Below are 22632 nucleotides of genomic sequence, written 5' to 3' on the forward strand. Positions count from 1 at the left end.
GCTCCTCTCCCTGCCCTCAGCACACCTACACATTGTCAAGCTCTAGGCTGCAATTGACAAAAAGAGTGTGTATGAGCAGAAGAAGGGGAGGATCAGTCATATTTAGCATATCATTGGGAAATGATGGTTTTAAATTTATTTATTTGAAAGGCAGAGCAACAGAGAGGGAGAGACAAAGAGGGATCTTCCATCCATTGGTACACTCCTCAAATGCTCTTAGCACCAGGGCTGGGCCAGGCCAAAGCCAGGAGCCAGGAACTCCATCCAGGTCCCCAACATGGGTGGCAGGAACCCAAGCCCTCGGGCCATCTTCCACTACCTTCCCAGGTGCATTAGCAGGGATCTGGATAGAAGCAGAGCAGTGAGGGCTCAAACTGGCTCTCAATATGGGATGCTGGGGTCACAAGCAGCTTAACCTTGACTGAACATTTTCTTTTCTATTTCCTATTTCCTTTCTTTAAAATGTCCGACAACCAGCAAGAACTCTAGTTTCCCCGATTCCCGGAATCCTGGTCTCTACACCACATGGACGTTATCCACCTCCTCTGTGCCCTCACAAGGCAGCCTATCAGAAGGTGACCCCCGGCAAAGCCGTCCCTTCAAATCTGTCTTTGTGCCCACTGCCGTAGTCAACCCTGTGAGGAGCACAGCCGGCCCCGGGACTTCAGGACAAGGGTCTCTTCGGAAAGGGCGGAGCAGCATGAGAAAGAGTAAGTGGTGGCAAAGAGGTACGTGCCTAGTGCTAAGTGATAGGTCCCGACCCCAGGGACACAGGGTGCTTTTCTCAGGAACCGGATCCTGGCCTGACAATGAGCCTCTGCAAAGGGTATTCACAGTCCCCCAGTGATGAGCCGCTTTGTTGCATGGAGCCAGATAGGCTCAAAGTCACCGCCTTCGTGCAGGTTGATAACAGTCCTGAGTGCCAGTTGGTAATGAGAACACTGCCAAAGTGGATGCTGGCTCCCACTGACACAAAGCAGCCAAGGCACTTGCTGGGTCTGTGCTTCTCAAACTGTACTCCAGGGAACTCCTCAGGAAGTACCACAGAGAAACAGGGTACTGGGGAAGGGGGGAAGGATGGCATGAGTGGGCAGGGGGTGGGAGCAGAAAATGAGAATTAAGGAGGCTGTGCACAGAGCCAATTCCTACTGTTAGGAATGGGAGAGCACACAGAGTGTGCAAAATCAAGTCTCCCTCACAGCCTTCATCCCCAGTCCCAGGGCTTTTTCCAGGGACAGGCAGATACACAAACACCTGTCAGCCATACTCACCATACAATTCTGTGACTTGCTTTTACTTTTACCTGCATAACATCCACATTGCACACACGGCAACACACACAGACCCTTTGTCTTAAGAACCAGGATTTCATCTCTTAACAACCTCAACTTTCACAGAAGATTCCCTTTTTAGAGGTTCTAAAAAGTGTTTGAAGTCTATTATCCTATAAGGACCAACATTTAAACCTTTACACTCTTTTAGAAGACAATAAGCCAAGCTTGGCACAAAGAGTTTATTCTGTGTCCCTTGATATAAACTGGGCTCTGCAATCCCTCTTAGAATCTTAACAAATGTTTAAATGTGACAGTGCCGCATGACTAGTCAGTGTGGGACAGCACGCCACTAAGGAAAAGAGAGCAAATGTCATAGCTCCACCCTGTCCCAGAGTTTCTGTCTGACAACCTGCTGGGCCACCAGCCCCACGATTCTGGCCCCTTCCTTCCACCCAACCTGCCTCCCTTCCACAACCTCAAGTCCCCTCTTCTGCATGTCCCTCCCCTCCGCATTCTACACAAAACATAAATAATCCCTCTATGATCACCTTGGTAACTGACCAATCCTTTCAGTCTTACGTTTTCTTCTTTATAAAATGGAAATAAAAACAACATCTACTTCATGAGCATTCGGTCTAAGGATTTAATAAAATAAACCATGGAAGGCTGATGGCACAGAGCCTGGCACGTTGAAAGCCCTCCAGAAAGGGTAATTTTGAATAAAAGTTTTATTTGACTAGTGCTACCATTGCCACTATAGCTAAACAGACCATCTTGGGTTCAGGTAGACCACAACTGAGCTTGGAGTCAAATTGTTCACAGTGTAGACCACTTAGGAGTGCAGAGAACTGCATCCCACAGGTGTCTGTTCACACTCCCCTTATTATACTCCCCTCTGCTCCTCCCTCTGCATGAATCTTGATTGGCCTGGCATTTTGCTTGCCTTGTGTGTACTTGGAATAAGAAAGCATTCACTGTGTTGGAAATTAGGAACCCACAAGATAAATGGGTAGGGCATGAAACCAATTTTTCACCCATTTATGGGAGCCTAAGGACCTGTCTGTCTGGTGCTGCTTTGGCCTCCTAGGCCCCCAAGGCTTTCTCCTCTACCTTTTCCCAAGGTGAAGCGGGACAAGCTATCAATCTCTGCAAAGCAAAGCAAAATGACAGGGGAATTGACCATGTACACCTCACAGGACTGTCAGTGGAAAAATCAATGTCTAAATTGAAAGGTCAGCCTTGTGTAGACGGTGACGGGCTTGCTTGAGGCAGCTGAGAACCCCAACTGTGTTTAGTGAGTGTTTGGCTCTTCATGTTCACATCTGCTCAATGAAGAGCCACAGTGCACAATGTGGCCTGGCTCGGGCCTCTGTGCTGGACACAAATTACTTTGGTCAAACACATGTCTGTGGAGTGTCGCAAAGGACAAACATATCTGGCTGGGACACAGCCAGTGGCTGTCTACGTGTCTCCAGCCTCCAGAATGTAATGAAGTCCTAATTCCCCAGGTCACCTGCAGTGTAGGGATCTCCTGTCTCAGAGAATTTGAGGGAAAGGGAGGGCTTCCTTTTACTGAGGGAAGACCTTCTCAATCTTAAGAAGAAGGAAGAAGAACGAGTTCAGGAAGGATCAAAATCAAACCATTAGGCCTTGCATTTTTAGCGTATGCTACCCTTTACCCAGAAGGAATGAATGGTAGCTGACAAGGAAGGGGCATTTACCATGTCCCAGGCACTGTTCTAGTACCTTGCACGCATTGTAATACGTCGTCCTCACCACAATCCCGTGACATCCTCTCATTACCTCCTGCTCACCAGTGAGGGAGGTGATGTGACTTCCTCATCCTCAGCTCCGGGGGAGGAGGTCTGATTCCAGACCCTGTGTCAGAACACCTGCAAAGCTCGCCCACACACAGCCCTAACACGGGAATAAACTTCCCGAGTATTCCACTGAGTGGCCCATTTGTCCAGCATGAGCACTCTCTACTCCTTCCACTCATCTTCCCTTGATGCCACCAACACACACCTAAAGCTCACATTGGGACTTTGTGCAGCAAGCAGGGGTACAGAACCTCCCCCCACCCCCTTTTTCCTCCTCCTCCTCATTCTCTTAGCTGTCTTCCTCTTGTGTGTCTCAAGTTCTCTGTCTCTTGTGTCCTTTCTCTGGTCTGCCTGCTTCTTACTAAAAAGCTGTCTCTCTTCTTCAGTCTGTCTCAAAAGCCTAGGAGAAAGGAGTGTGTGTGTGTGTGTGTGTGTGTGTGAGAGAGAGAGAGAGAAAGAGAGAGAGAGAAAGGGCAGCAGTGTACCTCTGACATGCCTGCCATACATACAACATTCAGCTAGCCAGTTATTTGCTGCCAACATCAGCAAATAGCACTAAAGAAAGAATAAGGTCACCTCTCAAAGACCCCAAGAGAATGAGAGTGTAGTCCAATTAGGAAAGCACTTAACTACTCTGGGATATCAGCACACACTGCTTCCCCAGCCCCGACCGCACCCACTGTCTGCCGCCCTGTTGCTGACATCTCTGTCGTGTCATTCCCCAGATGGATCCTTGCAGAGACCCGTTCCATCTGGGATCCCCACCCTTGTGGTGGGCTCCCTCAGGCGTAGCCCCACCGTGGTGCTACAGCCTCAGCAGTTCCAGTTCTACCAGCCACAGGGGACCCCCTCGTCCCCCTCAGCGGTGCTGGAGGTGGGTCCCAAACCTGCTCCTATGGGAGAGCCAGCCCTCACCTGTATGAGCAAGAGCAGCGACTCCAGGGTGCACTCGGCCGCCAGCTCTCTCACCATGGAAGGCAAGGAAATCCCCATCAAGAGTGAGCCTCTGCCAAAACCGCCTGCCTCTGCTCCACCATCCATCCTGGTGAAACCCGAAAACTCAAGAAATGGCATTGAAAAGGTAGGAGGGGCTTAAATCTGCAGCCCTGACTCTGCAGGCCTCCAACTCTGCATGGTGTCCCAGCTCCTGAAACTTTAGTGTTAGCGGACAAGGAACAAAACTGCAGCCTCAAAAGAACCCCCCCCCCATCTCCATACCCATCACCACTCCCAGACACGCTACTGATTGTCTGTTGTGCTTCCCAGGTATGTTACATGAAATGTGCTTTTGGCACCAGACAAATCTTGATTTGAATTTCAGCTCTGCTGCTTGCTGGCTGGGCAACTTTAGCCAACATACTTCACCCTCTTGAAACTATTTATTTAGTTATTTATTTAGCCTAATCTGTTAAAGAGGAATAAGAATAACAACGGCCACACAAGAATGGCCTTTTTGGATGAGAAGATATAGGAAGCATTTACATGGGGTTTGAAACATAATTATTGTATTAAAGAGGCAACTAAGACTTCCAGGCCAGGGCTTTTCCCAGAGAAGATACAAGTCTTGAATATTCTTGAAGCAGGAGGGATGGTGGAAAGAAGAAGTGACATTAAGAAAATCAAGTGATACTCATTGCGTCTTTTAGTTTTTTACACACCACCACCACCATCATCATAACCACTGCTATTATCACCATCTCACCATTACCACCTTCCTACCACCATCATCATCATCAATACCACCAACAGCAGCAGCACTCCCACTACCACCATCATCATCCTCACCACCATCAGCACCACCACCAGCACTACAACTACTACCATTACCACCATCATCACTACCACTGTCACCACCATCACCACTAAGAGCACTACCAACAGTTACCACAATACCACTGTCACTCACAAATGCAAAAGGGATGTGGGTTCCTCCTATTTGGTAAGCACTTACTGAATACTAACAACCTGATAGGTCTTCACAAGTCCCATCTTTAATCCTAACTACACCAGATGTAAGCATTATTTTCTGCTTCGCTTTAAAATGAGGAGATGAAAGCTTAGGGCTCTAAAGAATGTCACCCAAAATCATGCTGCTGACACGCATGAACATCTGGAATAGAATCCAAATCTGATACAACAAACTGATGTTCCTACTACTAAGCTATAAGCCAATGGAGAAAGGCATTTGGACAAAGTTAGTAGTTCTTAGTCCATATTATAATCAGTTTTCCAGGCCCTATTTGCCTTTACTGCAAGCCAGAAAGTACAGCTTTTAAAGCACTTAGTGAGTGCCCAGACCTCAATTACAGGTGATGAGGGTCAAAAATTCTGAGTAAACTTGGATTCTCAGTGAGGGATGCTGGGATTGAATTCCTGGGAAAAAGAAATCATGCTTTAAGTGGTATCAGAGAACACTTCACTAAGCCCTAAGACAGGGATTGGACAAAGCACACAAGCCAAAGGTTGCTTAATGAAGGGAAGACAGTCTGAGAAATGGGTAGCCAGGTGTTGTCTTCTTTGTGCAGGTATCACAGACTGTACTTGCACAGGCTAAGACAGGTGTGATGGGACCGCTGTCCTGTATGTGGCCCACGGGTGACTGAAACATCTTATGCAGCCCATGACTGTTCCTCTAGGTGCCAGGCTAGGAGAGGAGGAGGAGGAACGGAGGGTGAGAAGGGGCTTGGGGCATCACGCAAAGGGGGCCCGCTCCTTGATTCCCATCAGATGCTGCCAGGAGACCTCAGCCCAGACTGGCAGAGCTTTGATTTGGAGACAAGCTGTGATTTTTCTATGCAATCTCCCAATTTTTATGTGTTGGCCAGTAAATCAAACCCTTGCACATTCTGCTAAATTCAGTCAGCAGGTGTCCAGCCTGCAAACTGCTCTGAGGACTTCAAAGGCCATTAGAGAACTATCTAAATGGAGTCGCAGTAGGGGGCTCAAGGAAGAGGTAGGCCTTGGGATAAGCCTTCAGGATCGGCAAGGAGGAAATGAACTTTTTATTTTCTAGAAAGGATCTTACTCTGCATAGGCCAGTGCCTCCCCAATTTCCCAGATAATGCTTAATCACTTCTCAGTTTGCAGTTTAAACATCTCTGCCTCTAGGAAGGCCTCCCTGACTACCCCTATTCCAGCTGGGGTTGGACAGCCCCCAGCATTCTCACTGTCTTAACTTCTCCCATCAAACACTCGCCATCATTGGCAGGGTGGTCTTGTTCACACTGTGAGTTCACAGCACCTCACAGTGCGTGCTGCAGAGTCGACACTCATGGCAGACACAAATATGTGTTGAATAAACACAGTGTGGCATGGCAGTGGGGGCACGTACGGAGAAAAGGTTCAACCCAATCACGGGGGGCAGGGTGGGGATAACACACACCCCCGCCCGCCTCACCTCTGTTCCTTTGCTGTCCTTTCTCTTGTAGCAAGTCAAAACCGTCAGATTTCAGAATTACAGCCCTCCTCCCACAAAACATTACACCTCCCAACCCACCTCCGGCAAGCCTGAACAGCCAGCCACCGTCAAGGGGCCCCAACTGGAAGCAGCCTCCGCAGGCCCAGAAATGACCGTCCTGTTCGCCCACCGAAGCGGCTGCCACTCAGGACAACAAACAGACCTCCGGAGAAAGTCACCGTTTGGCAAGGCCACAGCCGCGGTGTCCACTTCCTCAGCCACGCAGACCACGTTTCCCAGCAAATGAATCTACACGTGGCTTTTCCTAGACCCCAAAGAGGTGAATTGCTTTTAAATACAGTCTGCCTCCATACGGGTGTCCTGCGAGTCTCTGGGGTCTTGGGCCTGGTGCTTGTTCTGCCCCTTGTATCTCCAGGAAAGGCGAGGTACGAGCAGGACCTCCTGCCCCCAGTGGGAGGGCAGATCGGTGGCCTTCCAAACCTAACAGTTTGCTACAGCGAGGCCCAGCACTCGGACTAACGAGTGGGGGCCACTTCATTGTGCAGCATGGAGCATGCAGCCTCTCATCCCCCGTCTTCTGTGTAGAACTGCTATGGTGTCCTAACGAGACTCAGCCAGAAGTCTGACAATGGCAGGATGACCGGTATTGCTTCTTTAACCTTATTATTGCCATCTCAGACAGCATCTGCCATCTCCTGGGGCCCAGGAGCCATCATGCCTGTTTCCCTTCACGAAGTCATAATCCTGGCTGCAAAGGGTCATGCCAAGGGAGGGGAACGTGGTGGAGGCTTTGAACAGTCTGAGAACTCACACGAAAGGCAGGCAGCTTGTCCAGTCGCTCTAGACAGAAGGCCAGAGAGGAAGCTGACCACCAAGTAACAAGAGAGGACCCTGCTCCAAGCTTCCCCTTCTGTTTTCCCACAATAGACAAGCAGGAATGCTGGAGCTGCAGACGGGGCCACACATGGCATTGCCAACAATGAACCCACCCTTCCCCTAGCACAGACAGCGTGCTTAGAAACAACCTGGGATGGGGTTTGAGTTTAGGTTTATGTTCTGCTTGCATGGCACCCTTCTTTACTTTCTCTGGTTTCTTCTCATTAGGGACAGGTCGGTTGTTTTACTGATCAGGCAACAGTGTCCAAGGCTGCAGTGGATGGCACTTCCTAGGGGAAAGCTACCATCGGAGAAGTTAGACAAAGAAGGGTAGAGAAGAAAAGGAGGAAAGAAAGAGGGAAAGTAAAATGCCTTATTTTTACTTATATGTAAAAATTATATATATATATATATATATATATATATATATGAAAGAGGAGAGATGAGAGGAAGAGGGAAAATAGGGGATTGAAAGAAAACCTCAGAGTCAAGAAGGTATTAGTGGCCAGGCGAGGAGACAACCTTGACAGGTGGGGAAAGAAAAACAGGGTCTGCAGTGGAGAAGGGGGAAAAACTAGTCAACGCACCAAGGAGGGCGCCGTGAGCAGAACCGGCCAGGCAGAGCCATGGAAACGGTGAGGAGGCATCCCATGGAGCCAAGGACATGTTACAAGACAACCCATTAATTCTCATTACACTTAATTGTTCTGATTTAACATTTATTGCATGCCCATCAATGAGGGCACTTTAACTCATAAAAATAAAGACAGATCTAATTAGGCCTTTCCCCTCGACAATTCTTGAAGGTCCTGGGATTCAAAATACACATTTTTTTTTTACACACCCACCCACACAGTCAGCAAACTCAATAGTCCACAGACTTCCAGAGCTTAATAAAACACAATAAAAGCATCATCTTGCCAAGGATGGTACAGCCAATATGGTAGCATGTTGTTCTGCCATTTCTGTAAGAAATCCTGGCCCATGTGTACTCCACGAAATCAACACAGCCTACTCTGTGCTCCATTAAACTCAGTGAAACAAACCAGATGCAGAAATGGGACAAAGTCACAAGGATAGGAAGCACTGTATGATTTGAGTGGCAGAGATGTGACAAGTTCAGCACACCTAGAATGCCTCGGTGGGAATGGTTCCACTCAATTTTTAACTTTTGTTGTTAATAAGCAGGTTACTTGGGTGCCATGAAAATACCAAGCATGGCTTCCAAATGAAACTAAAAATGCTTCCTATCGTCCGCTCTCTATGGAAGAACCTGTCTGAGAAACTTAAATAACTTGAAGGCTTCCCACGCTGCCCTCACCACCTCCATCCTCCTCACTCACAGCAGCATCAGATTCGCACCTTTCCACACTGCATCTAATTTCTGTAGAGTTTTACCAGAGTTTGCAAGGATGTCTCCAAGTAAGACTGACTGCACTGACACCTTCTACTCATTCATTCCACTAACAGGTTTCCTAGGCTTACTATACACTAGGCACAGCAGCGAGGACAACTGACACAGCCTTTCAAGTCATTTCTACCATACCTTATAGAAACTGAGGCTTAGAGGTTAACCACAGATAGTGACCAAGCAAAGAGGCAGACTCAAAGCCCAATGTGGGACTGTGCTGTATGAACCAAAAGACCCTCAACTTCCGGGCTCTGACTCCAGAACACTAGGAGGCAAAATAGTGCAGTGTGGTAGCAAATGCTAGGCACAGTTTTTGGTTTCAGCAAGCTCTATTGCATGCAAACTGAGTTCAAATCCTCATTTACTATTTCCTGGTTAGGTGACGCCAGGCACGTTAACCTCTGGGATCCGCAGTGTATTTCCCTAAATGGGAATGACAATAGTGCTAACTTCACTGGGCTATGGTGAGGATGAGCTGAGATAGCAGTGTAGAGTGCCTTACCCAGTGGACATCTAACCCTTGTTAGCCTCGGAGGTCATGGCCAGTCCAGGTGAAAATTCTAAAACAAGAACATGCCCAAGACTATCATGGTAAAAAAAAAAAAAAAAAAAAAAAAAAAAAAAACACGTGGCTTCATCTCGGAGTCAGAGCACAGTCTAAGCTCAATCATGAAGGACGAGAGTCAGTGAGAAGGGGATAGGAAGAAGGGAGGAAGTTTCAGGAATTGGCTGTAAATGTAGCGATCAAGCCACCATTCTCTGATAATTGGAGGATTACATTCATTCAAGGAACGTCCCAGACCTCCCCAGTAGAACCGCAGCCCCTCAGGGAGGGTCTAAAGCAGAAAACTCTACCTTGTGAATGCTGCACGCCTCAGCCACGACTCAGGTGGTCCCTAGGAGGGTGCCCCTGTGCCCCACTGTCAAATACCGGCACCCTGTTGCCAGGGAAGGTTCGGAGGGTAGCACTGGATTGGAGGAAGCAGAGGGGCAACCGAGAGGCAGAGGCAGGCTGCGGTCACCCGAGAACAGGCTCTGAGGACCACGCTTGAGGAAGGGTCTCATTAAGCAGCACCCAGCTTCTCCTCTTGTGCCCTTCCCTCAGCCTGTGGAACCAGGCTCCACGCCTCCCACACACAGCTTCCAGAGCAGAACTGAACGCAGTGCCCCACCTGGGACTGCGGAGAGGCAGGGGGAGCTCAGTACCTGACTCCACGACTTCCCGCATCTCTTTGCAATGCAGAGGGTCTGTCCCCCGCAGGGCTGAGCAGCCACCATCCAGGGGAACTGGGCCAGGGCCGGGCAGACTTCGATTAAAGAGACGTGCACTCTTCATGTTGCAGTGTCCACCAGTGTCACTCACTCACATGACCGTGGCTGAATTCAGCATTTGCCCCTAGAGACCATGTGCTGGACACCATCTCTCGAGTCAGCATCGACCTCTCCAGAGTCAGAGCTGAGTCCCTAGAGGTCGGCAGTCTCGCCAGGGTAGTGAACGTGGCCTGGGCCCGTAGTCATGAAGCCCCCCAAGTGATCCTGATGCATGCGAAGCATGAGGATCTAAATCACGTCTCCCATAGCAGCCCAGAGCCGACCTTCAGCTGACACTCTGCCAGGCTGTGGCCACGCCGGTTGTTAAAATATTCACAGAGATCTGCGCTGAGAGCTGAACAGCAGATGCTCTGAGCTCTGGAGGCATCTCTTCCTCCGCACCCCGACCCTTCTCCCAGGTTGCCCCCACCACTCTATCATCCAGCAGCCAAAGGGCGTGAGCCGGGGCACAGCTGAAACCTCCAGTAATCAAGCCCACTTTGTTCTGATCGGCAAGTGTCTCTGCCACCTGATTGCTAACATCTTGACTGTTGGCCTTTGGTACAGACTAACCCTGGAGAAGCCACTCTGAGGCCAAGGGCACAGTTAGCAAGCCCGGGGCTCTTCCCAGCCCCATCCTGGCACTGTCCAGGCCTTGACAATCACCTTTGCTATGCCCTTAGCCTTGGACAGCTGAATGGGAGGGAGGGCAGTTCCATGCTCACGGGTCTACCTTTCCGGATAACATTTTCCCAGGCAATCTCAACGCCTGTGGGCACTGCAGCTCCTCTGGCATCAGCTTAGCTCACACACGAGTCACCTGTCGCAATTAGATGAGCAGGCAGGCGTGCTCATCCTGTCGCCCACCTCTGACTACACAGGCCAGCCTCACACCTCTGCACTCCTTCCTGGGGAGTGAACAGCTATGGCAAGCAGACAAGCAAGGTCCTCTCAAGTCTCTCCAGCTGGGAACCATTGCTTAGCAAGCCGGCCCAGGGCAAGGCAGAGCCAGCAGCTGCTGCCACTGATGTTTCTCTTGTTAACCTCTTGAGGGATAAGAACACAGCCCTCCCTTTGGCTAAGAGAAGAGAGTATTAGCATTCCAGCAACCTCTCCGGTGACCGGGAAAGACCGGCCCTTAAGGAATGTGTTTGGGAGGCAGGACCAACCCAGGGAAATGAACTCCAAAGATCCTTGCAGTAGGTTCATGTCGTTGGGAGTAGGTCACGTCAGGACATGTTGCCTGCAATAGAGCGATGTTAAACGATCAAGCTGTTTGCCAGTATTGTGTTCCCCACTAGAACAGAGACAAAATGTTCCCAGGAGGCCCTGTGCCCACAGATCACACTTTGGCAAACAGAAAGCAGCAGATCCAAGACCTTGGGATCCAAGGTACACTTTCAAATCAGAGATGGCGGGGGTAAGATTGGGGCACGGGGGAGCACTATTCATCCATTCAACAGCAGTTACCCCTCACCCGCCCTGGATCAGGCTTTGGGACAGTTGGGTGCGGTGGTTAACAGGAAAGATAAACACAGGTATAGCCTTCCAAGAGATGTGTTTGTTACTGATTGCTTTTCTGGATTTTGGACTCCTTTCTGCTCTTCTCCCGTTTTTATTACTTAATGTTCCATATATATGAGTAGATACAATTGTTTAGTTATATGGGATCATAAATAACCATATACCCACCATCCAGTTTTCTTTATGTTTGTTTTTTCATCTACTTAAAAGGCAGAGTAAGATAGAAAGAAAGATAAACAGATATCTTCCATCCAGTGGTTCACTCCCCAAATGCCTGCAACAACCAGAACTGGGCTAGGCTGAAACCAGGAGGCCAGAACTCCAACTTGGTCTCCCACATGGGTCGCAAGGGCCCGAGTAACTGAGCCATCATATGCTGCTTTCCCAGAAGGCATTAAAAGCAAACTGGGGCCGGCGCCGCGGCTCACTAGGCTAATCCTCCGCCTAGCGGCGCCGGCACACCGGGTTCTAGTCCCGGTCGGGGCACCGGATTCTGTCCCGGTTGCCCCTCTTCCAGGCCAGCTCTCTGCTGTGGCCAGGGAGTGCAGTGGAGGATGGCCCAGGTGCTTGGGCCCTGCACCCCATGGGAGACCAGGAAAAGCACCTGGCTCCTGGCTCCTGCCATCGGATCAGCGCGGTGCGCCGGCCGCAGTGCGGCGGCCATTGGAGGGTGAACCAACGGCAAAGGAAGACCTTTCTCTCTGTCTCTCTCTCTCACTGTCCACTCTGCCTGTCAAAAAAAAAAAAAAAAAAAAAGCAAACTGGATCAAAAGCAGAGCAGCATAAGGCTTGTGCTATGGCACAGTGAGTAAAGCCACTGCCTATAGTGCCAGCCTCCCATATGGGGGCTGGTTCTAGTCCTGCCTGCTCCACTTCTGATCCAGCTCTCTGCTATGGCCTGGGAAAGCAGTAGAAGATGGTCCAAGTCCTTGGGCCCCAGCACCCACGTGGGAGATCCAGAAGAAGCTCCTGGCTTCAGATAGGCACAGCTCTGGCCATTGTGGCCATCTGGGAAGTGAACCAGTGGATAGAAGACCTCTTTTCTCTCTGATTCTGCCTCTCTGTAACACTGCCTCTCAAATAAACAAATAAATCTTTAAAGAAAAAAAAAGCAGAGCAGCAAGACTCAAAACAGCACTGAGATACAGGATTGCAGGCTTCCCAAGAGATAACTTAACCCACTGTGCCACAACACCTGTCCCACGAGCTTTTCAAAATAATAATAACTGTCAAGATTGAAACCCAGGGGCTGGCATTGTAACACAGCAGGTTAAGCCTCCGCCTGCAATGCCAGCATCCCATATGGGTGCTTATTCGGGTCCCCACTGCTCCACTACTGATCTAGCTCCCAGCTAATGGGCTTGGGAAGGCAGCAGAAGATGGCCTAAGAGCTTAGGCCCCTGCCACCCATGTGGGAGATGCAGATGAAATTCCAGGTCCCTGCCTCACCTGGCCCAGCTCTGGCTGTTACAGCCATTTGGAGAGTGAACCAGTGAGTAAAAGATCTCTGTCTCTCCTTCTCTCTGTAGCTCTGCCTTTCCAATAAATACATATTTTTTTAAAAAGTATAAAACAATATTAAAGCCTATTTTGTGCCTCTTCCAATCTGATTCCCCTCTCCCACTCCCCCCAAATTCTTCACAACTATCCCAAATTCCATACTTATCCTTCCCCTGGCAATTTTCCCACATGTGAGCCATATAGAATTTTCAGTGCAACCCATACAGGTAGGTACTGGTTAAACACTGCTCAAAACAAAAAACCCAAGGCCAAAGATTCCCTGCCTGAATACTTGAGCTCCCACCCGGAGCTCCCATTCTGTCACTGGGATCCTAAGGCATGTTCTCGTTGTTAGAAACAGATTCTGATGCACCAGCAAGACGGGTTTCAAGAGGTTTGGATGGAGTTTTATGGGAATTCTTCCAAGTAACACTCTTTTGGGAGACTTTGTTGCTCCCAAAAGGGGAAAGATGAGTTGTGGCTGTTCCCAAATTGTCTGAGGACAGGTCTGTCTTCAGGACCTTGCCTGGCACCCCTGGGGAGCAGACTATAGAAACCAAAAGCAGCTCCTAAAAATCAGAATTGTAAAGAAATCTCACTACCGCCACTGCCACTGGTAAACTTTCGTGTGAAACCTGTGAGCTATGCAGGGAAATGTTATGTCTGTCCCCAGACTACAGAATACTAAGGTCCAGAATGCTTCAATTCCTTACCCAAGGTCAAAACAAGTTTGAGAAGGAATGGGAACCAGAAAAAAAAAATCCATCTCTGATGCCTCATCCAGCAGCAGTTGCTATCATTTATCATCTGCTGTATGTCAAGCACTTTACACGCCACATGCATTATGTTATCCTGCGCGTCCCATCCCTGTGAGACAGGTGCTGCTATTACCCCATTTCAGAGATTAGAATCAAGACTTAGAGGTCAGTGATCTCTCCAGGGCAACAAGAACTAGAACCCAGGACTCTGAGCCCAAAGCTTAATTTTAAATCACTGCCTTCCTCTTCTTCAATGGCAAGTATAAGCATGATTCTAACAGGGTTGAGTTTGGAGAGGATAGACAAATAGCTGTGTGCTGCCAAGAGAACCAGGATGGGAGTGGAGATAGGGGGTGGGAGGTTTAACTCAGAGTCAAGTTCTCCCAGAAACAAAAAAAGGAAAATAGCAAGGTGAGCTCTTATGGTCCAAGCAGTAATGGTGGGAAGCAAAGCAACTGTGAGGGTTCTACACAGAGAAATCCAAAAAGCAAACACACCCCTGCGGCAAGGGCTGCCAGACACAGCCAGGCCAACTTGAAAAAGAACTGAAGCTATAATGTGGTTCTGGATCATTGACGTCAAAACGCATGAGCATTTTGCATTCCCCAGATCGCTCTGTCTTCGTGAGATTATTTCTGGCTTTGCTTGTCCTCACTCTAAATGATACAGAGCAGAGTCCCAGAAGAAGGGGGTTGCAATTTCCAAAATGACCCCACTTTCATCTCCTCTGTGGGAACAAGAGGGCTCGGAGGGCTGACATGTCCCAGTATTCTGTACTGGTGTTTATCCAGAGTTCAAAGGCAACACCCATAGATGCAAGCTAATTATGCAAATAGGGTCACTGCAGGATGGACAAGAACTACAGCATGGGAAGGACTAACAGAATGCCAGCCAAGACCCGGGATGAAAGGCAAAAGGCATTAGCAGAGGCCCTTTGTGCACTGTGTGCATTTTGTACTAATGCTCTCAGTGTCCATGCTAGCGTAACGGACCAACTTGATGAGAGCCTTCTGCAATGTCAGGATGTCACTGCTGGAGGTCGTACGTGTCCTGGAGCCAAGCCTCGCTAATGTTCTTCCCATGAACATGGCGACCCCCTCACCATCAAAGATGACTGTGAAAGCTATTTGCATTTAGGAGAGCCCTACAAATAAGCAAAAAGAAACTTGAGTCAAAACACATAGAGACAGCTAACACAGGACTGGAGGGGACTAAGCGGTTAAAATGCCACTTGAGATTCCTGCATATCAGAATACCTGGGCTCAAGTTGTGGCTCCATGTGCAATTCCAGCTTCTGGGTAAGAGATCCTAGGTGGCAGTGGTGATGGCTCAAGTAACTGGGTCCCTGCTATCCATGTGGAAGACCCAGATTGAGTTCCCAGCCCCTGTCTTTGGCATGCCCCATCCCCAGCAGTTTGGGGGCATTTGGGGAATAAAGCAGTGGACAGGAGTTCTTTCTGTATTTGTTTCTCTCTCTGCCTCTCAAATAAATAAAATAAACTTAAATTTTTAAAAAATGTATTTGAAAAGCAGAATGACAGAGGAGAGACAGTGAAGGAGATCTTCAACCTGCTGGTTCATGCCCCAAAAGGCTACAATAGCCAGAGCTGGGCCGGGCCAAAACCAGTAGCCAGGAGCTCCATCGTGGTCTCCTACGTGAGCAGCAGGGGCCTAAGTATTTGAGCCATCTTCTGGTGCCTTTCCAGGCACATTAGCGGAGAGCTGGATGAGAAGGGAGCAGCTAGAACTCAAGCTAGCACTCTACCATGGAATGCTGGTGTCATACGCAGTGGCCTAACCTGCTGTGCCACAATGCACTAAATGCATTAAAACAGGCCTGGAGGAGCAAAGAGAAATTCAGATAAATATTGGGTTTCAAAGGATTGTATCGAGATTCTGCTCTCACCACCACCACCACCTTCTCCTCAGTTCCTTGGGAGATGTTTCCTGTGTCCCGTCAAGGGGAGTGGCAGATTGCCTTATATGAGGGGACATGCCACTCGCAACTCCAGAAAGAGTGCTCCAATTCCATGACAAGGACCAGGACTGTCAGTCAGAAGGGGTGATGGATACTGTTTTGAAGGGAAGGGTAATTTTAGATATCAGAGCCACACTTCGAAATAGTCTGTTCTGCACATTCTATTTATAAGCTTTTTTTTTTTTTTAAGTTTAAGTTGTTTTTAGATGCTGGTGAGTTTGCTTCTGCCTTTTCATTATGGGAGCCTCCAAAAGAAGACCAGCTTTTAGAGCATCAGACAGTAAGGATCTGGGCGTTGCTATAATAGCCACGTTCCCGATGCACCAGAAGTCTACAGGATCTGGAGAGGCAGTGCAAGAGAATAGGACCCGCAGTGTGGGGACCAGCTCACCTGGGTTTTTTTCCAAGCTCTGTTACTCACTTTTGCCATGTTTCCTTTGGCAATTAACTAAAGAAAGTTGGAAGAGCTACAGCGCCTCCCTAGACCTCAATTTCCTCATCTGTGAAGTGGGGATCAGCATACCCACATCCTAGGGTTCTAGAGGTAAGACTAAATGCCATCATGCATGTCCAGTTCAGGCCATGGTCTTGAGTGCGTCGAGCTGCTCCACAAATAGCAGCTGTTAACAATATTTGCACATGGGCATATACTTTTTATTCAGAAATAAAAAGTGCAAGAATGAGCTAGGTCTGGGGCATAGAAAGAAGTGAGAGAGGGGAACAATAAGGGAGTGTTTTAGTTGTCACAAGAGTTTCCTCAGGGGAAAAGGTTCAGCAAGATGGGCAGCATGGCGAGATGCCATAGTACAGAAAGCAAAGCGCCCAGGCTCTGGGTCACATGTCCCTGGCTTCAAATCCCAGCCCCATCACTGCTTGGCTCGCTGACCTCCCTGAGCACATGAAAGGTGGCAACAATGTGAGGCGCCTGCAAGGGCTTGGGGCAAAGTGACTGAGACAAATGGGCTGGCTGTGGGCGTGCAGGAGGGGCTCCAGGAGAGGTAGCTGTTGCAGGAGCCTGCAGACACGACAAGAACTGAATCCCGCAGCTGCCACTCCTTAGACATGTGCCACATGCCAGCCACCAAGCTAATGCGAGGTACTCAGCAGGGCTGCTGCAGGGTGACTAGGAGCACGGTGGAGTCAGACAGCCTGGGTGCAGATTCAGGCTCTGCACTTCCTCATCACATTGTCATGGGCAGTTCACTGAACCCCTCCGGATGCGAGCTCCATCACTTATAAAGTGCACGTCTTAATTGTGCTTTCTTTGGGAGATTTGGTGAGGATTAAATTAGTGCATAAAGAAGTCAGCACAGTGCCCAACACATAGAAAACACTGTCATGTTAGCTACTGTTATTATGTGTGTGCATTTTCTCATTTCATGCTCACACAACCCTCTAAGTGTTCTTATCCCCTGTGTAGAGATCAAACAGGTAAAGCTCAGAAGATAAAGCATCTCTAAGGTCACAGTCAGGAACCAGTGGGGCCAGCTCTGAAGCAGTATACATCCACTTCTTTGCTCTCTTAACCTCAGATAAGCTGGTAACGCACCAGGGTCGCATCAGTTGGACGATCGTTTCAAGATGCATGTTATGCCATAACCCTCATCTGCCTTTTCCGGTAGGGACCACCTGACCACCTCGTCTGCTGCAGGTTGAAGGGTCACGCCTGCCTGTACCCCAGAACACAGCCAGCAAGCACACTGGCGCTGCCATCTGGGGACTCGCTGCTTCAAAGGGTGGACACAGTTTATGAAATGTCTATTCTGATTTGCTAATAGGTCTGACACAGACCTGCTTCCAGCTGGCTGGTGATTTCGATAACAACCCCTCCTCCTCAGCGCCAATTAACAGAAATTAAATGTCCCTGGCACACTTCGTTATGCAGAAACTGCATGTGCTGATTAGCTAAACCACTGCTGGACTCTCCAGGATGGCCTAAGGGATCCCGGCCAATGGCCCTCTCACTCCATCTCCATTTAAAGCCACAGAATGTTGTTTTCCTGGGGGAAGGTCAATGTCGTTTCATTCATTTCTTCATTCTGTTTTTATTCAACAAATGCTGATGGAGACCTGCTAGGTGCCAGGTATTGTTCCATTGCGGGTGGGATACAGCAGTGAGCGATCAGGAGAAGATCCCTGCCTTTGGGAAGGGGACACACAAGAGAATTTCCAAATGACGTGTTATGAAGGAAACAGAGGGACAGGATAGAAGGAAGAATGGCTGAGTGTGTGAGCTATGTCAGGTGGGGGGCCAGGGGAGGTTTCTCCAGGGAAGTGATATTTGAACTGAGACCTGCAGGTTAGGAAGGAACCAGACACCCAGCATGGTGCGGAGGGTGGCAACAAGCTCAGCACATGCCTGCAGAGGGGGTGAACAAATTCCTTGACTCATCAGAATGTTTGCTCCCACAATAAGTGGAATGAGCACTTGGAGAACAGGTGCATCCCCTCCCCCACTCCCCCACTCCTGACAAGAAGGGGCTCCCGAGGAAGAAGGAGCATGGAGGAGATAATGCTGGAGTGAGTTTCAGTGGCCAGGCGAGCGACATCCCTTTCTCCCCCTGCTCCCACCTCTGAAGCAAGGGGCACGGCTCAGCCTCTACCATTCCCCGACACTGGGCTCTGAGGGACTCCCGGTCCCAAGGGACTGACCCTCACAGCTTCTTTAAAGCAATGACTCTCCAGCAAGCAGGCAGCAATTCCTTGTTTCTAAACAAAGTGGCTGCTTGGAATTGTGTAAACAAGGCATGAAATGTCATCTCCCTTGCTATCATTAGGATGTACTTATTGAATTTCCATGCCCACTTACTCCTTCAGGGAGTACTTATTACCACTCGTTAGTCTCTCTCTCTCTGTTCCTCACTAGCCCCTCCTTCTCTTTCTCTCCTCTCTTCCGAAGCACAGGCATTCAGAACCCAGGCTATAGAATTGCACACCTGAGTTGTGACTAAAGTGACTTGCTATGTAACTATGGTCAACTCCGTTCACCTGTGGGTCTCAATGGTCTCACTTATGCAATGGAAATAACAGAGGCCATCTCACAACAGCTATATAAAGTACATACTCTGCTATTATCATCCTCACTTCGTAGATTAGGGTGTAAGCTGTTCACTCGGGAAACTGAGGCTGGTCTTTAAAATGCCAGAACCTCTCACCATGAGTGTCGTGGTGAGCCACTGTTTTAATGATCTGTTTCCTTCTGTAGCATTTTCCATCCTTTGTGATCATGAAGAAGCAGACTCATGACAAACATCCTTCAAGAGGTCGCTTAATTTATAATAATAACTTTGAGTCAACAATTACAGAATCCCTGTTGTGTGCTCGACCCTGTTCTATATGCTTTAGTTATTGCACTCGTTTAAACAAGCTCAGCACAACCATACCAAGTAAATACTGTCACAATGCCCGTGTTACCAGTAAGGAAACTGAGACCCAGAGAGATTAAGTAACTTGCAGGGGGTCTCAAGCCTAGGAAGGCAGAGTTTGGAAAGAGACCCAGGCCAGCTGGCACCATCTGTGGCTGCCAGTGCTTGCCACTTCTTTAAGGTGGGATGCACAGGCCATCCTGCAGACATTAAGGTTTTCTACTGGAAATTCATATGCACTTGTCCTCTGAGCGCGAGGCAAACCAAGAATTATCACTCACCTAATGCTGAACCCCCCACCCCCAGCCTGTAGACACAAGGGCTGCCATGCGGTGCTGCACCACGCCAGCTGGGGGGAAACCCACACTTCCCACCTGTGATGGGACTCTCAGGTGCTAGTAAATGTCTGCCGATCTCTGGGTAGGGCTCTTTGTACGTTGTTAGGGCAATCTGAACATCGGGTTCATGTGGCAGTGGCTTCCCTACCGCTTCCCAGCCCTGCCCACCGTCAGAAATGCGGTATCACAACCAATGTAGCCGAAAGAGCAAACAGCTGCCCACTCCACCCTTGGGATCCAGAAGCAGTCAGCCCTGCCAGCCCTGCCTTCCAGCTCAGAGGATCGTCCGCCCAGCTGCAGATGCCGGGACTGATGTGCTAACCAACGCAGCTCAGCTGGGATATTTTTCCCACAGGCAGGTGCCCTGCATCAGCACAGCCACCAACCTAGGCACAAGCAGGAGAGGCAGGATGTGTTAAGACCAGGAGCCTTCTCCTTTCAGAGCTAAAATCCATGAATAATAAAAGCAAACTCCGGTCCACATTCAGTGGTGCGCGGTGACAGGACACAGGGTGCTCCCTCATCATCACCCACTTTGCATCCCAGCCTCTCTGGCCACTGAATGTAAAGCGGCCACCTCAGCCTCCCCCAGCTCCCTCTGGCCGTGGTGAGCACACGAGCCAAAGGGGACGAGCTGCCCCGAGTTCGCAGGCCCCGGAGCTCAGAGACACTCACATCTGGGCCCAAATAGGGCTGCTTGAAAGCCTGGGTTCTGCCGTCACAGATCATAGCTCTGCCTTTGGGGACTGGGGAAGGTGAAGTGAGGCTCCCAAAAAATGAGTGAACTGCAGCACCTGCTTGCAGGATCTGGCTGCCCCCAGCCAAACCCTCCTCTCACCCATAAAAATGTAACGATGCTGGGGTCATCATCAGAGGCTCCCCAAAGGGAAAAGCAGCAGTGAAATCTGCACAAGCCCATGGAGACAAGTCAGGCTCTAGCTTCAGGAAATGGGAGGAGGAGGAAAGCTACTTCTACCTGCTGCCTGTTCTCCTGGATATTCATGGGGACTTTGTTGTAGACAAATGCTGGGGCTGAGTCTTTAGCAGGTGAGTCTGAACAAACGTTATCGGGGCCAATCGGGCCCATCTTTTGCCTCTCTCCCTTCCTCCTTCAGTAAGGACTTAATTTGCACTCAGAAAAGCCAAGAGCCAACATGGCAACAAAGCCATGCACATCACCAGCTCCTCTAATGTCCATTCAAACCACTGGCCCACAGGGGCTGTCAGGCTGCAATTCCCTCCTAAGTATTCTCAAGCTAAAAAGAGCAAAGGGGACAAAAGAGGGGGACGTGGTGGGGGGACACTGATGACAAATGTGAGGGGATGGGGTTGCAAAGGAGTTCAGTAATCAAAATATTTCAAAGCTTCAGAGAAACTCTGAATTTTAACATTTTATTTTTGAAATAATTTCAGATTTACGTAAATGTTTGCTAACACTGTACAAAGAATTCCCGTAAGCCCTCTACTAAGTTCCCAAAATATTTTACTATGTTCATCTTGGTGATTTTCTGTATCATTTGAGAATAGTATAAATACCAAGCATTCAGTTATCCCTAAACCTTTCAGGGTTATATTTTCTAAAGGTAAGAATATGCTCTTACGTAACCATAGTTCAATTTGGAAAATCAGGAAACCAACAATGGCACAGTACTGTTGACTGGTCTATGAATCTTATTCAATTGCCCTACTGTATTTTCAATTGTCCCACTACTTTCCTTTATAGAAAATTATTTTCTGAAAGTCTTTTCTGTTGCAGAAGAGGAGGGGTGGTCTTGTGACACAGATTAATGCCCCATTTGTGAAGCCAGCATGCCATATTTGAGTCCTGACTGTTCCACTTTCCATCTAGCTCCCTGCTGGTGTGCCAAGGAAGGCAGAGGAAGATGTTGCAAGTACTTAGACCCCTGCCACCCATGTGAGAGACCTGCATACAGTTCCAGGCTCCTGCCTACAGTGTGGACCAGTCCTGGGCATTGCAGCCATTTGGGGAGTGAACCAGTGAACAAGATCCCTTCCCTTCCCCCCCCCCCACTCTCTCTGTTGCTCTGCCTTACAAATAAATAATTCTCTAAAAAAATTAGTCTTGCCTAGGATCCTGTCCAGGTTCACATATTACATGTAATGGTGACCTCACCAAAGTTTCCTTTACTCTGTAACAGTTCTTCAGGATCCATTTCTTTCATGGTCTTAGCATTTTGAAGAGGATAAGTCCACTGATTTAATTTTTAAAGGTTACTTATTTATTTGAAAGGTAAAGTTACAGAGAGAGAAGGAGAACTGCTGGTTCACTCATGAAGTGGCTGCATCGGATAGAGCTGGGCCTGATAAAAACCAGGATCCCAGACTCCATCCAGGTCTCCCACAGGGGTGGCAGGGGCCCAGTCACTTGTACTGTCTTAAGCTGCTGTCCCAGGTGCATTAGCAGGGAGCTGAGTCAGAAGCAGAGCAGCCAGGACTCGAATTGGCGCCCATATGGAAAACTGGCATTGTAGGCAGCAGCTGAACGTGCTGCACCACATGCTGCCACCACTCCACGGACTTTACAGAATGTCTCTCAGTTTGAGTCTGTCATCTATTAATTAAAATCAGACCATTTGCTTTTGACAGTAATGGATGATAACCATAGAATCAAATAGGAATCTCTGAGTCCATACTGATGTAAACAAATAGAGAAGGGAAAGTGCCTGCTACTAGGTGTGGAAGGAATGATGGGATTTGATCATCACCATTTGGCAGCCACTGCAGTAATAACTGGTTCAGGAAAAAAATCATCAGTGACTGTTAAGACTAGCAAGTGCATGCTTGAAGTATCCGAGTCTTCCTTCACCAGATACTTATTGATCATAATGGGAAAAATTAAAACCACACAGTATACAAATCTGGTAGGCAACTACCTTAATCAAAAGACCAAAGTTACCATCACCAGTTATGGGGAAAGAGCATTCTGTCTGTCCTGATATAATGGACTGAGAAGGACACAGTATCTCTCCTGCAAACAAGACAAACTCCTGCCCAGAAGTCTTAGACTTTTAAGGAGGGCTGGTGGTATGGCGTAGCAG

At 48.8% G+C, this 22632-nt stretch overlaps 1 protein-coding gene across 4 annotated transcripts in view; it reads left to right on the forward strand.

Annotated features, from left to right (window-relative positions):
- Nucleotides 1-22632, forward strand: part of SH3RF2 (SH3 domain containing ring finger 2) — a 140526-nt gene that overhangs the window by 113512 nt on the left and 4382 nt on the right. For all 4 annotated transcript variants that reach the window (XM_070076260.2, XM_070076262.2, XM_070076261.2 and 1 more), the window contains 3 exons: nucleotides 478-710; nucleotides 3820-4175; nucleotides 6523-6831. In XM_070076260.2, the coding sequence (XP_069932361.2) occupies nucleotides 478-710; nucleotides 3820-4175; nucleotides 6523-6798 (865 nt within the window). In that variant the 3' untranslated portion in view covers nucleotides 6799-6831. The remainder of the gene's footprint in view (nucleotides 1-477; nucleotides 711-3819; nucleotides 4176-6522; nucleotides 6832-22632) is intronic.

The sequence above is a fragment of the Oryctolagus cuniculus genome, chromosome 6 (assembly GCF_051225735.1).
Source record: "Oryctolagus cuniculus isolate XC-2025 breed Fujian yellow rabbit chromosome 6, ASM5122573v1, whole genome shotgun sequence".
Lineage (NCBI taxonomy): Eukaryota > Metazoa > Chordata > Mammalia > Lagomorpha > Leporidae > Oryctolagus > Oryctolagus cuniculus.